Raw genomic sequence first — 15,850 nt, 5'->3', positions numbered from 1 at the left:
CTATTGGCGGCTTTACCCGCAAGCTGGAGAGCCTTTGTTACTACTCAAGCCCTATCCCAGATGCAATTGCAAGGCCTTGTATCCAAAATCCATCAAGAAGAAGCTTTGAGAGACAGTCTAATGGCTCTACTCCAGTCGCTCTAGCCACTCATATCAATTTCAGAAAAGGTGGTCCTAACCACCATTACAACAATTCAAGGCAGTTGCATAAAGGTGGTTCTAACCGCCCTAGAAATGCGCCTTATGGTCAAGTTCAATGCCACAACTACAAGAAGTTCGGACACATTGCAAAGGACGGCAGATCCAAAACCAAGCATCATGGTGGTAATCATGGAGGATTCAACGGACATAAAGCAAATGAAAGCTATCATCACAAAGCTCATGCTCATTTCACCAATATTTCAAGCTATGATGGTGATACACACCCTACTTCTATACAACTTTTTGCTGCAAGCTTCAGCTCCTCTAAACCACATCACAACTCTTCTATCTGGTATCTAGACACTGGAGCTACACATCACATGACATATCATTTTGATTGGCTTGCACACTACACTCCTCTTCAACACCCACTTGAAGTCCTCATGGGGGATAGCAACATTCAACATGCTCAAGGATATGGCACTGTTGCCATTACCCTACCAAATGGCACTATAGCTCACTTAGACAAGGTATACTATGTACCTGGTCTAAAGCAGAATCTCATCTCAGTAGGAGAGCTCACCTCCAAGGGCATTACAGTTTCTTTCACGCATGATAAGTGCATCCTGCATACAATTGACACAATTCACAAGCCTTTCTCTATATCCTGCCCCAAGGAAGGACGCTTGTATCCTCTCGACTCCAGCAAAGTCCAAGCCAAAGCACTTTCAACAGTCATCAATTCTCATAAGCAAGAGGAGACACTTACTTGGCACTACAGGCTAGGTCATGTCTCGCAACAAGCACTCAAAGATATGCAGCTGAAGGAGCTAGTGGTAGGTTTGCCAACCACAATTACACCAATTACATTTTGTGAAGCATGCGTATTGGGCAAAGCTAAGCATTTCAAGTTTCCAAGGTCAAAGTCCCATACAGCTCAACCTCTTGAGCTTATCGACTCGGATTTGTACGGCCCAATGCAGACACAATCACTCACTCGCAACAAATACTTCTTAATCTTCATCGACGACTATACAAGGTACACTCATGTCTATTTCTTGCCAGATAAAGCTGCAACATTTATCAAATTTCAGGCTTTCAAAGCTGTCGTGGAGACACAACTGGATCGCAAAATCAAGGCACTGAGGACAGACAATGGTGGGGAATACAAAAGCAATGAATTTCAACAATATTGTGTATCAAATGGTATTCCACAGGAATTTACAATTCCGGATCACCCTCAGCAAAATGGAATCGCCGAGCGCAAGAATCGCCCTTTAGTCAAAGCTGCTCGCTCAATGCTAGCCCTCGCTCGACTTCCTTTTTCTTTCTGGGAAGAAGTCATAGCTACCGCCACCTACATTCAGAATCGAGTCCTCTCATCCGTCAATCCACACAAACTGCTTACCAGCTATGGTTCAACCACCCGCCCAACATAACCCATCTCAAGATCTTTGGTTCCCCTACATATCCCTTGCTCACCAGTCCTTAACCCAAATTTTCTCCTAAGAGCATCCACACTCTCTTATGCGGATACGGCGACACTCATGGCGTTAAGGCATATCATCTTTACGATTCGAAAACCAATAAGTTTTTGTTCTCAAGGTCAGTGGTATTCTGTGAATTTCTTCTCTTTAATCATCCCGGCGATGCTCCGCCCTCATCGACCACCGAGCCCTTTCTGCCTACCCCAGATACACTATCCGGTAAGTACCCTACGGCTACTACATTTAACAACTCTGTGAACCATGGTGTGAATACATCCTTAACCACTTTAATTCAAACTCAACATCTCAGGAGCTGAAAATCGCAAGCTGCCAATTGCTCACAGCTTGCGCATAATCAAAAACGCCAACCCCACACCCAGCAGGTAGCGCTACTGGCTCCCCATCCACTTGCGCCAATTCATGGCATGCACACACACACACACACAGTCTCTTCCTCCATCAAAAAAACTACAAGAAGGCCACACACACACACCATTTTAGTCCTCTGTATCATGCCATTCCTCTCCTAATGAGCTCCACTTCTCAAGCTCCATTGCACCATCTCCTGCTCCAAGCATAATCAGCCCCTTACCTCATTCCAAAACGTCCCTAAACAGCCCTCATTTCAGCCCCTCAGCTTCTCCTTCCTCGCCTCGCTTCCTCGCCTCTAAGCATGGCACAAACACCTATTGTCGTATCATCCTCCTACTCAAGCCCGCCTACTTCTACTACTCATAGAAAAACCATCACTCCCATCACCATTTCTTCCTCTTCCTCAGCCCTCAAAGCATTCAATCATCATTCTATTCAACCCTCCGGATCAGCCCCAATGGATGATGAAGGGATATCACCTCCCCTTCGCCCTCGACACCGCTCTCTCGAAGCCATCTACGAAGCAACTTCCTCTCCTCATCCTTGCTTCAAGAAGAAGAAGACCTCTCCATCAACATCCCTGACCCGCTCGAAGAGAACACACTCTCAATCGAAGACGTCATTGCCTCTCCCGAAGGCGAACAATGGATTGAAGCCATGAAGGAAGAGCTTCAAGCACATGAAGAAGCTCAAACTTGGACTATCACGCCAAGGCCTGACGACGCCAATGTCATTGGTTGCCGATGGATTCTCAAGAAGAAGCATCGCCCCAACGGTTCTGTTGAACGCTACAAAGCCAGGCTTATCGCGAAGGGCTATACGCAACAACATGGTACAGATTTCACTGATACTTACTCTCCCGTCATGGGTATCACATCATTTTACATACTTGTTGCATTAGCCGCTTTCTTTGATATTCCTCTTCATCACATTGGCATTCGCATTGCCTTTTTACATGGATGGTTAGATGAAGTCATTCATATGGCTCAACCGCCCTACTTCTATTGTGATGATCCCACTATCTATGTATGCAAGCTACATAAGCCTATATACAGTCTCAAGCAGTCTGCACGACAATGGTTCAAGCGCTTGCATGCTTTTCTTATCAAATGGGGATGGGTTCAATGCACTTCTGACCCAAACTTATTCTATCATACTCTCTTTCATGGATGGGCAATCATTGGTGTCTATGTCGATGATATTCCTATCATTGCTAGTGATGAGATATATGTCTCACATGTTGTGGAAATGTTCAAGGAGGAATTCCCAGCCCATGACAACGGCCCTATGACCTACTTCTTGGGCATAGAGGTCAACAGGGATCCAAATGGCAAATTCATCAAGCTTTCACAGCGGAAATACATTGAAGACATATTAGGTGAGTATGGTCTTCTCTCTTCTAGTGCACAACTCTCTACACCACTACTTGTCAAGCATAAATTATTCACTTCTCTGCCACCATCTCTATGTCAAGCTTATTCTATGATGATACTTATTCTATGTCAAGCTTTCCCTACGCTCGCTTAATCGGCCAGCAAAGGTACCTCATATCATGCACAAGACTTGACATTAGCTTTACAGGTCATGTATTATCTCGCCATACGAAGGCACCTCACAAATGCCATGGTCTTGCCCTGCCAAGAGATCACTGCGCTACTTGCACCACACTCGCGATCATTCTCTCACCTATTATAGTCAACACCATTCATCACCACTGCAACTCAAAGGTTTTGTTGATGCCGACTGGGCTGGGCAAGACCCGAATATGCATAGCATCTCTGGGCATGTATTTCTTCTTGCAGGTGGTGCTATTTCTTGGCGAAGCAAGCACCAGACTTCACTTGCTCTATCATCTGTCGAGGCAGAGTATATAGCAGCATCCCTCGCTGGTCGTGAAGCATTGTGGCTTCACCAACTCCTAGAAGAACTGCCGATTCCATGTACCACGCCGCCAATCATTCTACATTGCGACAATCAATCAGCAATTGCAATGGCGAAGAGTCCTCAGCTTACCGAGCGCACAAAGCACATAAAGCTCGCATAGCACTTCATCAAGGAGCTAGTAGAAGATAACTTCATCCACCTCAAATACATCTCTACCACAGAGAATGTCACTGATTTCCTTACCAAAGCAATTCCTCCTTAAAAACACATTCTTTGCTCAGCAAGAGCCGGTTTGGAAGCTCCCTAGCTTCATCTTCAACAACACTCATTGTATTTCAGCATGGTTTTTATTCTTGTATTCGCATTTGAGGGGGGATCTCCTGACAAATGCTCTATGCTTTTTGTTATGATTACGGTTTGAGAGGGGATGTGGAAAGTGCAATGCACTTTACACCTATTGGAATAAATAAATAATCCAGCTGTCATGCCTCGTGACACCAAGAGGCATCACACCTCTTCAAATCACACCCACTCTGTTTCTATATGAAGAACCCTGTTGTAACCAGATCAATACACGCGAATCAATGCAACTACTTAACCACCTATCTCTGCGTCTCTCTCTCTCTCTCTCTCTGTCTTCTTCTCTGAATACACACTAATGTAATTAAACATGCTTCCCTGTGCCTCTGACAGTGGACGTCCTCCTCGGCCATCCTATCAACATGGTATCAATCGCCGGTATTCTCCTCTCCATGCTGATGACGCTGCCCCTTCTTGCCCATACCCTGAATGCTCGCAAGATCCTATTGGCCCCTGGCAAGCAGGTTCAGCGCGTCATCCTAAAGCACCATGCCCAACTTCCAGCCCTTTCGGCCCTACCATTCCTGCGTGCACTATCCGAGCGGCGCTTAATCTTGCGCCTAGCCGCACCCTGCCAAATGCCTGTGCAGATGACTCCTCAACCTGCAGAGCCCAGCCAGCCCCACGACTTGCCTCTTTCAATGCTGCTCTGGCTGAGCCTAACCAAGGAACCAATCAAGGCCTCCTTCATGCGCCTAATATAGCCAACTCTTTCGAATTGAAGAACCTGAAGAAAGAGGCCGCCTCCCAAACTTCGGCTCCTGAAGATGCCCAATACTCACAAGGCAGCCCCCTCTTCTGCAAATGTCTTGAAGCTTCTGCGCTTGGCACCGAAGCCTTCTCAAACATGCCCTGCCTCTGCCTTGATTCACACAAGTGTCAATATGCTGCGGCCCTCTCTAGAGGTGATTTTCAAACGCCTGCAAATGACTCTGCAGTCAAGGTCTTGCCGACTAGTGCAGATGACATTGTTCCTAATTTACCGGTCGAGGTCTTGCCGATTGATGCAGACGCAGTTGTTCCTACTGCAGCCCATGATGAGGAAGTAATTATAACCACCTTCCTTGGATCCCTGATGGAGCCCCTACATCCAACAGATGGAGTCGACCTTGCTGCCGCACTTGCTGCTGCTGAAATAAAGGCAGAATCTAATGCAGACACCATTGAAGAAGATGATGAACGACGTCTAACATGCTGCTGCCACGAGCCAGATCCTGCTGTTTTACCCCTTTTGGCAGCCGATGTCCAATTCCGGCTCTTGCATGAACCTGTTCCTGCTACCATGCATGTAGCGGCTACTCCAGCAGATGATATTAATGACCCACAACTTGCAATCGACCACCCTGCACCTGTTGAAGAATCCACTTTGATACCTCAATTTGTGCCAGCAAAGATATTATCAATGTTTGCAGACGATGGCCTACAAGGTTCCCGTCTCTTGGTTAACTTCTTGGGTCTGATCATCCCAACTCTTTGGCAGCGGTCTCTCATGTTCCATGGGCTTTCTATCCCATCTGCAGGGTTGATGATGCGGATCGAGATGAAGATCCAGTAATCGCAGCACAGTGTTTCCCACGTTTGATGGAAGTTCTCAGTAGAGCTCCTTCTCTTTATACATTGGACATTTCTCGGGCTTATGATGCTGTGCCTTTTCATGCTGAGAACCTCTCTTCTCCTTAAGCCGTTTCCACTTCTTTCCCTGCTCGGTCCCATGCCAGCATTGTTTGTGAGTACTGCAATTGCAACACACATAAATTCCCTTTCAATATTTCATGCTGTTCACGTGGTATTAAACCTCATTATGATGGCGATTCAAATGGAGCACCCTTTTGGCAAGCTACTCCCAGAGCTGCAATTGACAATGAAGCAGAAGCTGCCCAAATTTTGGTGTTTCTTGATGTCTTGCAAAACTTGATTTATGCTCCTTATCCTATGGTCAAGGTTCTACCCTTTTCAATGATGCAATCATTGCAATGTTTGAGAACAGCCCAAGCCCAAATGAAATCCTACAGCACCAACTCACAAAGCCATTTTGAAGGCTCACTTGGTGCAAATGGAGCAGTCCTAACACATGCAGATGACATTGTTAAAGAAATGGTGGCAACATGCGTTCTCTTGCTTCTAACCCTTCCTGTTTCCGCACATTCAACAAGTTTCAGTCGAAAGGGGGGAAAGCTACATGAGTCGACCTCAACTTGTCTCATATAAGATGGAATACCAAATTGATGTTGATTCTCGTGTGAGATTCAAGATGAAACCTCGCCATCAAATGTTCACCTTCAACTCTTTCATGATTGATCCTGGTTGATGAAGAGTCTATGCTCACTTTCAAGCTAGACTAGTATTTTATTTTGTGCACCTCCATCCCTTGATGAAAAAAAAAAAAACAGAAAGCACTTTCCAACCCATCTAGGCACTTCTCATGCACAATAAACTCTCTCGGCATTGAGCTGAGGATGGATGTTGGAATAAATAAATAATCCAGCTGTCATGCCTCGTGACACCAAGAGGCATCACACCTCTTCAAATCACACCCACTCAGTTTCTATATGAAGAACCCCCTTGTAACCAGATCAATACACGCGAATCAATGCAACTACTTAACCACCTATCTCTACGTCTCTCTCTCTCTCTCTCTCTCTGTCTTCTTCTCTGAATACACACTAATGTAATCAAACATGCTTCCCTGTGCCTTTGACTGTCAACAACACCTAAGCGGAGTTCAAACCTCACCACGTACACCTTATCCCTACAACAGCTAGATTGCTTATCCAAGCCTATAAAAGGAACTCCTCTATGTATTGTTCTATAGCAGTTGTTGTATGCAATTCAAATTTGAATTTCCCCCTCTACTTGTTGTCAACTCCCCCTTCCCTTCTCTCTCACACCTCTCTCTCTTCTCTACCTCCATATCTCTCTCTATTCTCTCCTTCTCTACTCTCTCACTCTATCTTCTATATATCACTCAAGTTCACAATTCCTACACACACTCGATTGGAAAAGAGATGGCAATGAGTGTATGATTTGTACCCATGCAAGTCTAATGGACAAATCAACGACTCTTCATGAACGCCCTTGGACAGGTTCGATACTCGTTCTGTGTGTAGAGAAGTGGGGGCGCCCTGCCCTCCAGCAACCGCGCCTAGCTAATTAGTATGTAGAGCCTCCGGACTAGGGGATTAAGCTCATGAGATTAACAGTGAGAAACTGAGAACCCATTATCCTACGTAACAAAGTGTCTAAATTTCAGCTTGTGCTCTTGAATTCTTGGCTTGTACAATAAATACACCTTGCAAGGTGAGCAGAAGCAGCAGCACTTGCCTATAATAGCTAGGCCTGCCTCACAGAAATATTTGAAGAGTACAAAATATAGTAGAGACGTACCTGGCTCGATCACGCAGAGAAGCGATGTAGAGATGGAGGCTCTGTGGCAGAATATACTGCGCTAGCCTTGTGGCTCTCTGCATTGTGATGCATGTTATTGAGGAGCTGCACCTGATCGCAGTGATCGGTGTCTGTGCGCCTGCGCACGTACTGAAGAAACGTACAGGACTGGACTCTAGAGAGTCAAGAGTCAAGGAGACAGAGACGAGACAGAGAGAGAGAGGGGCATCAACTCTCAAGAAGGCCATTTCATTTCATGCCTCAAATTTCAAAGGGTCAGTGCAGCGCCGTGAAAATAAGGGAGTACTTTTTAGGGCAAATTACCTTAAAAGACGTTAAAGATTAGGTTATATGTAGACTGAAGAAGAGTGGGAGTACTCTCGGGGTTGCGCGACCAAGGTAAGTTTGCAATGTACGACTAGCAAGTGACTTTATTTATAAACGTTTGAACGGCCACTCATAATCTTTGTTCGTTGTAGTATAAGTCATACACAGCAGCATGGTGTAAAGGTCGACATTTTAGGGTGGAACGAATCGACAAAAAGCGTTTTACTCAAGATTGTGGAATCATGGCAAAATTTGAACAGTTTAGTCGACGACGTTCCTCTGATGCAGATCCTGTGGTGGCGGAACTCACTTACTTCGGCACGCTGCAAGAGATTTTGAGGATCGATTACAGAGGATTTTTTGTCGACTTGTTCGACGTGCAATGGTTCAAGATAATCATGGAGGGTCGCAACGCTACTGTGCGTAGAGGAGAGTCTGATTTTCTTGAGGTGGATTCTACTAAGAAATGGACTGACCTAAGAGACACTTTCGTACTACCCGAGCATTGTGAACAAGTAAGTATGTAAATAGTTAACATCCCCCTTTTACAAGTTATGTGCTTGAAAGCTCTCATGTAATTTATGTGGCTCTGGCAGGTAATATTTCATCCTACAAAGTCTACATCAAACTGGTGGTACGTCATAGAGGTAGCCCCTCGTAGTGCAAGGACGTATGAAGGCTACCATGTGCCAATCACAACGGCATCAATGGAGGAGATCAGAGAAGATGCTCAATCAGAAGCCGCTGCGGTGGTGCCAGACGAGCATCAAGATGCTACTACTCTATATGGGGTGCATGTAGAGGAGCTACAAAATGAAACAGAGGATATGTGTTTAAACGGAGAGCAGGAAGTTATGCTGAGTTATGCGAGGATGAGAGAGAGATCTCTTAAAGCCACAAATATTGTATTTGAACAATTTTGCTCCGTGTTGTAAAAACTCTGGCTCTCTAAGTACCTTCCATGGTGTATAACGCTCTTTTCTACTCGCGCTCACATCTTTTGATTGAAAATTCTGAGTCTGCGTCATTGTATTTATATGCGTCATTACGTCATTGTATTCAATGGTCTTTGCGTCATTGTATTTATATGCGTCATTACGTCATTGTATTTAATGGTCTTTGCGTCATTGTCTACTCTATTCATTCAATATTAAGTTTAAATATTCGTGTGTTTAATGCAGGTATGGATGATGAGGAGTTTCTTTCTTCTTTGTCACCGCAGCAGAGACAGTGGTACGTGGAGCGTCATCGCTCTGGCGCATCATCGCGCGTTCCTACTCCATCCGCATCTCCCTCTCTTTCGAAGCATTCGGCGCACTCCGAAGCTTCGGCGTCGACGAGACGAGCTTCACACTCGTCTAGACACCGGCGCTCTAGTGGTGGCGGTGGCGGTTGTTGTGGGGATTCCGCCACCGATGCCTCCACACCGCCTCGTGTTCGACGAGGCTCTTTACCCTCCCCTTCTTTGCCCGCCCCCACACCAGCCACAACATCGCCATCTACGCCAGGTTTTGCACGGCTCACTGTTCCCAGAAGCTACACACCTCTACCTACTCCGCCAGGAGCCACCCCACTCGACACTCCTCGCTTCGGGGCCCAGACGCCGGTGGAGACACCTGACGTCCGTACCCCCATCGACACGCCGCTAGAGACCCCTGCCGAGACACCTAGGTTCACGCGTCACCGGCCAGAGGGCTTGTCTTACTCCATCGACTTCAGCGGCGGCATCATCATGGATGATGACGGCAAGAAGGTGATCTCGCGCATGCGTGGTCTTTGCTCTCAGCTGTTTAGACACTACATACTAAACAAATGGAGTGAAGTACCAAGTGATTTAAAAAACAGAGTCATCAGCATACTTCATGATGAGTTTCCCGTTCCAACACGGGATCAGCGCTTCAATGAAGACCTGATGAAGATTCGAATGCGCGAATACTGCAAACACAAGCGTTCCGAAGTGCAAAAAGCAATCAAGAATGGGTGGAACAGGCCAGATTGGCTAGCCAAAGAAGATTGGAAGAATGCGAAGAAAGCAGCGCGCGAGAATCCCGACAAGTGGAAGCAACAAAAGGATGCAGCCAGAGCGCGAGTAGAGGCAGGGAGCTCGCACCACTTGGGGAGCGGTGGATGGGCATCATTTGAGGCCGATTTTGCAAGTGTTTTCACATTCCTCTTTATGTTCGATAGTTTAGGGTTTATGAGTTTTTTAATTCTAACATAATGAAATCTTTGTATGTTTTGACAGTGGTCGATGACAGGACGTGATCCCACATCGTACGAGCGCGAGTACGCAGGCAGGAAGGGCTTAAACGCCCTGATGGACATTCTCAGTTCTCGCGGCGGCATGGTTAGTATTAGGGTTTACTCTTTTTTATTTTTTGTATTGTTTTATATATGTCGTTATATGTTTATACTTACTGAAAGCTGTCTTATTGTCTTTTTTTGCAGAATCCGACAGATACGCCGCTTGGACGCGATGAGACGTCTGACTAGACGACGTCAGTTTAGCCGTAGCTAGATAGCATTAGTTTAGGGTTTCTCATAGCTTATGTATCATGAGACGGATTTTATACGTCTTTTTGAACCATGTATATTATTACATTTGTCACCGCAGTTCCTTTTGCCAATCAATTCTTTATGCCTATGATGTTGTACAATTGTCATTATTACATTTGCCAATCAATTCATTTTGCCTATGATGTGTACAATTGTCAATTTTGCAAACAATGCGTCTTGTGGGTGACTATTTTGGGTCTATTATCTACCGTTGCACTTTTTTTAAAAAGTGAATCAAGTACAATATGGTTGATGGGTGGCAGGGCATTCAATGCCCTGCCACCAAAAAAAAATTCTCTCAGGCGTCGCTATTTATGGCTCTGTAGCGTCGCTATAACCGTCGCTATGAGCGTCTCTATATAGCGACGCTTATAGCGACGCATATAGCAACGGTTATAGCGACGCTCTCGTAGCGACGCTATTAGCGACGGTTTTAGCGACGCCGGGGGTTATAAAAACCCAATGTATTTCCCTCGCTAACAGCGTCACAAGAGCACACAACCTCTTGTAGTGATCGGCGGTGGAATCCCCACAACAACCGCCACCGCCACCACTAGAGCGCCGGTGTCTAGACGAGTGTGAAGATCGTCTCGTCGACGCCGAAGCTTCGGAGCGCGCGGAATGCTCCGAAAGAGAGGGAGATGCGGATGGAGTAGGAACGCGCGATGATGCGCCAGAGCGATGATGCTCCACGTACCACTGTCTCTGCTGCGGTGACAAAGAAGAAAGAAACTCCTCATCATCCATACCTGCATTAAACACACGAATATTTAAACTTAATATTGAATGAATAGAGTAGACAATGACGCAAAGACCATTAAATACAATGACGTAATGACGCATATAAATACAATGACGCAATGAATTGAGTGATAGAAGAGGCAAGTCGAAAACTTAGAATTTTCAATCAAAAGATGTGAGCGTGAGTAGAAAAGAGCGTTATACACCATGGAAGGTACTTAGAGAGCCAGAGCTTTTACAACACGGAGCAAAATTGTTCAAATACAATATTTGTGGCTTTAAGAGATCTCTCTCTCATCCTCGCATAACTCAGCATAACTTCCTATATCTATATAGAGCTCTCCGTTTAAACACATATCCTCTGTTTCATTTTGTAGCTCCTCTGCATGCACCCCATATAGAGTAGTAGCATCTTGATGCTCGTCTGGCACCACCGCAGCGGCTTCTGATTGAGCATCTTCTCTGATCTCCTCCATTGATGTCGTTGTGATTGGCACATGGTAGCCTTCATACGTCCTTGCACTACGAGGGGCTACCTCTATGACGTACCACCAGTTTGATGTAGACTTTGTAGGATGAAATATTACCTGCCAGAGCCACATAACTTACATGCGAGCTTTCAAGCACATAACTTGTAAAAGGGGGATGTTAACTATTTACATACTTACTTGTTCACAATGCTCTGGTAGTACGAAAGTGTCTCTTAGGTCAGTCCATTTCTTAGTAGAATCCACCTCAAGAAAACCAGACTCTCCTCTACGCACAGTAGCGTTGCGACCCTCCATGATTATCTTGAACCATTGCACGTCGAACAAGTCGACAAAAAATCCTCTGTAATCGATCCTCAAAATCTCTTGCAGCGTGCCGAAGTAAGTGAGTTCCGCCACCACAGGATCTGCATCAGAGGAACGTCGTCGACTAAACTGTTCAAATTTTGCCATGATTCCACAATCTTGAGTAAAACGCTTTTTGTCGATCCGTTCCACCCTAAAATGTCGACCTTTACACCATGCTGCTGTGTATGACTTATACTACAACGAACAAAGATTATGAGTGGCCGTTCAAACGTTTAGAAATAAAGTCACTATCATGTCGTACATTGCAAACTTACCTTGGTCGCGCAACCCCGAGAGTACTCCCACTCTTCCTCAGTCACTTCGTCACCGCATTGTTGTGCGCTTTTCAATTGGTTGTGCAACCATCTTAAGCTCATGAAGGTTGGTAGGCTCTCCAGACCCGTCGGATAGTGCATCAGTGGTCGTCTTCCCCGTCTCCACTCGATTCGTGCCCTTTGTCGCTCTTCCTTTGCATCCTCATATTGTGAAATCCACTTTTGCATCACTGGATTGTGAAGCATGCAAAATCGGTTGATTTTAGCCTCTAGATCTTCCGTCATCTTCTTCTCAACACCGAGATTGCACATGAGAATCCCAGATATGCGCTCATCATCTATGGTTCGCCATAGCGTGTCCCGGGCTTTATCAAATCCGTCTAGCCACTCTCCAATGTACACTAGGGACTCTGATACCAACCAACCTTCTGCCATGCTACCCTCCGGACGTGCCTTTTGACGCACATATCCCTTAAGCGTTTTCATAAAACATTCTAAGAAGAACATCCATCTGGAATGAACTGTGCCAGCTATTTCCACCTCATCAACTATGTGAACAAGAAGATGCACCTGAATGGTTAGCATGGTAGTAGGAAAATGTTTCTCAAACATGCACACAAGCTCCGCAGAATTTAGTTTGGCGAATGGTATGGAGTCTACGTTGATCTCCTTTTGTGAGATCCATTGCACCAGCTTTGTAAGTTTGTAGATTGTGTTACGGATGTCGAGAGACAAACATCCCTCAATGGCAACCGGTAAAATAAACTGTAAAGTATGTGCAGCAATGATATTAAAGTCCACATTTTATGCAATGATATTAAAGTCCACTATGAACGTACCTGACACATTTTATGCCAATCGTGTGACTTCAAACGGGTAAGCTTTCCTTCTTTAGTAAAACACGTTCGGAGCGAGTGCATTACGCCAGTGGGGGTCCGCAAGGATCGAATGGTCTCTTTTACTTAGCGTTCTTGGGCTCCTGTGAAAATCCATGGTGCTTTAGGGAGTTTTATCGATCCATCAGACGCTGTTTGCGGCCAATATTGCTCCATACGATCCACATTTCTAAGGTCAACTCTGGCTCCCAAAGTATCTTTCTTGCCGGTCAGATGGTCCCATAGTAGATTACCCACATTCTTGAATATGTGCATTGGATCGAGCAAGTGATTGATCATGAGTCGGGGCCAGTATGGTAACTCGTACCATAGAGATAGTCTCTTCATCCCTGGAGGCAATCCGTCATCGCACATCTCCTTCTGCTCTAACCATGCTTGTGCAGACATCCTTGGTAGCTCTCTTCCCAAAAAGCCGTCGCGTAACACATGATTCTCTGGAAGATACGCTTGATGACCTTCGTAGATTTGCTTCTTCAGTGAGGGCGCCCTACGTGCATTCAGTCTAGGTCCACATGTGACACATGCTCTGTATCCGCTTGTTTGAAGCCCTGCATGTATACACATGATAATAGATCAACTATGGGAAAAAACAAGATTTACAGTGTCTGAGTGAGGAGTGTCAATAGATCACCTGAGCATTTTGTTAGCCCGGGATAGTCATGCATGGTCCACATTAGAATGCCTCTGATCAAAGCATTCCGTCGTCCTGTGTGTCGGCTCATATCCACCACCTCTATGCCAATCCACAATTGTTGTAGCTCTTCCAATAGTGGACGAAGATACACATCCATATTCTCCACTTTATATCGCCCTGGCACAATCAAGCTTAGCCATAGGTGCCCTTTCTTCGTCGTCAACCACGGGGGAATGTTGTAGTTGACGATGACAACGAGCCATACACTGTAAGATGTTGATCTTTGACCAAATGGATTTACGCCATCCATAGCCAAGCCTAAGCGCAAATTTCGAGCTTCCTTGGCAAAATCCGACCATGTTCCATCTATATATTTCCAGGCTGCGCAATCTGCAGGAATTCGTAGCACACCATCCGAAGATTTATTCTCCTCATGCCATGATGCTAGGGCGGCCATGGACTTACATTCGAAGAAATGCTTGATGCGAGGAAGCAGAGGGAAATGTCGCAAAACCTTTTGTGGAATTTTTGTCCCGTGGAGATCTACTCGATATCTTTCGGAATCACATTTCGGACACTTCTCCATGTCTATGTCTTCCCCTCTTAAAAGAATGCAGTCATTAGGACAAGCGTGGATAGAATTGTAATCCATCCCCAAGTTTCGCAAAATCTTTCTTGCTTCATCTCGGGAATCTGGCATCACATTGTCAGCTGGTAGTATGTGCTCTTTAAGCAATCTACACAACATAAAAATACGATACAGTCGTGTAAAAATCTATGAGATCATTATACATTTAGAGTTTTATTAAAGTAAACTAATTGTAATAGATCACCTGCAAAGCGTTGTGACGCTAGTGTCACTCCATCCAAACTTTGCCTGCATGTTGAGAAGAACCAGGAGTGCTTTCAATCTAGACATACGTGCTCCATTATACAATGGCGTATCGGCTTCACTTTTCATATCATCATAGATAAGCCTTTCTGAATCCATGATCGTCTCGATCATTTCATCAATCTCGGGCTCAAACATTGCCTCGTTGGGAATGTGCTCTGCATGATCATCCCCCGAGCTGTCAGAGGCTACATCTTGTGGCCTCACATATGCTGCTTGACCAAAGCGCCTGCGAACACGTCTATTGGGTTGCAAGATTGCTGCTTGTTGGCCAGCGTCAGAGTCCGACGAGCTATAATTGGCAACAACTCGATCTATAATAGATGGATCGAACTCGCCAAATTCGCGAACGTGCTGCAAAGAAACACGTCTTGTCCGTCGCACAGCATGCTTGCATTGATTACAAGGACATAAGACCCTCGTTGAGAGATAGGTGTTTCGGTTGGACGGTCCCACATCCTCGTCACTACTCATAATGAGGATAAAAAACTTATAACCTGGACAACAAATTTAATATTCTATTGGCATTCTTCGTCTTATCTCTCTCTCTCTCTCTCTCTCTCTCTCTCTCTCTCTCTCTCTCTCTCTCTCTCTTTACCTCACATTCTCTAGTCATGTCCAATCCCCGCACACCTCGGTCTAGAGGTGCACGGAGATCAGAACCACCGGGTTATAATCTCGTCTTTATTGGTCAATACCTATATTTGTGGGTACAAGAAATCTACACACCCACGTCTACATGATACTGCATGTAGTGGACAAAACCCCTTTGCCTCTTCTCTAGCTGTAGCACTTCACAGCATCTTAACATCTTTTCACAGTAGATCTTTTCACTGTTCGTCTAACTCTAAACCCTAAACCGTAAGTAATTCTTGCGTGGACTCGATCTAACGTAAATAAGTGTAAATCTAACTAAAAATAAACCTAAACACTACAAGAGGCTATTCATATTAGCGACGCTCAAAAAAAAAATTCCCGGCGTCGCTATGAGCGTCGCAAATTTCTTTGTTAATTTGCGACGCTCATAGCGACGCCGGCTGGGCTAAAAAAATAACGGAGCGCGCC

General features: G+C 45.3%; 1 protein-coding gene across 1 annotated transcript; it reads left to right on the top strand.

Annotated features, from left to right (window-relative positions):
* The first annotated feature begins 4,477 nt into the window (after positions 1-4,477).
* On the top strand, positions 4,478-6,845 carry LOC147424058 (uncharacterized). Its single transcript, XM_086501925.1, has one exon. The coding sequence runs from the start codon at positions 4,555-4,557 to the stop codon at positions 5,797-5,799; it is 1,245 nt and encodes a 414-aa protein (XP_086358051.1). The 5' UTR covers positions 4,478-4,554; the 3' UTR covers positions 5,800-6,845.
* Positions 6,846-15,850: the final 9,005 nt, after the last annotated feature.

Source organism: Adiantum capillus-veneris, chromosome 26, assembly GCF_014529385.1.
Source record: "Adiantum capillus-veneris isolate H3 chromosome 26, ASM1452938v2, whole genome shotgun sequence".
Taxonomy (NCBI): Eukaryota; Viridiplantae; Streptophyta; class Polypodiopsida; order Polypodiales; family Pteridaceae; genus Adiantum; species Adiantum capillus-veneris.
The sequence above is the reverse complement of the archived record's forward strand: the minus strand, read 5'-3'. Positions and strand labels throughout refer to the sequence as shown.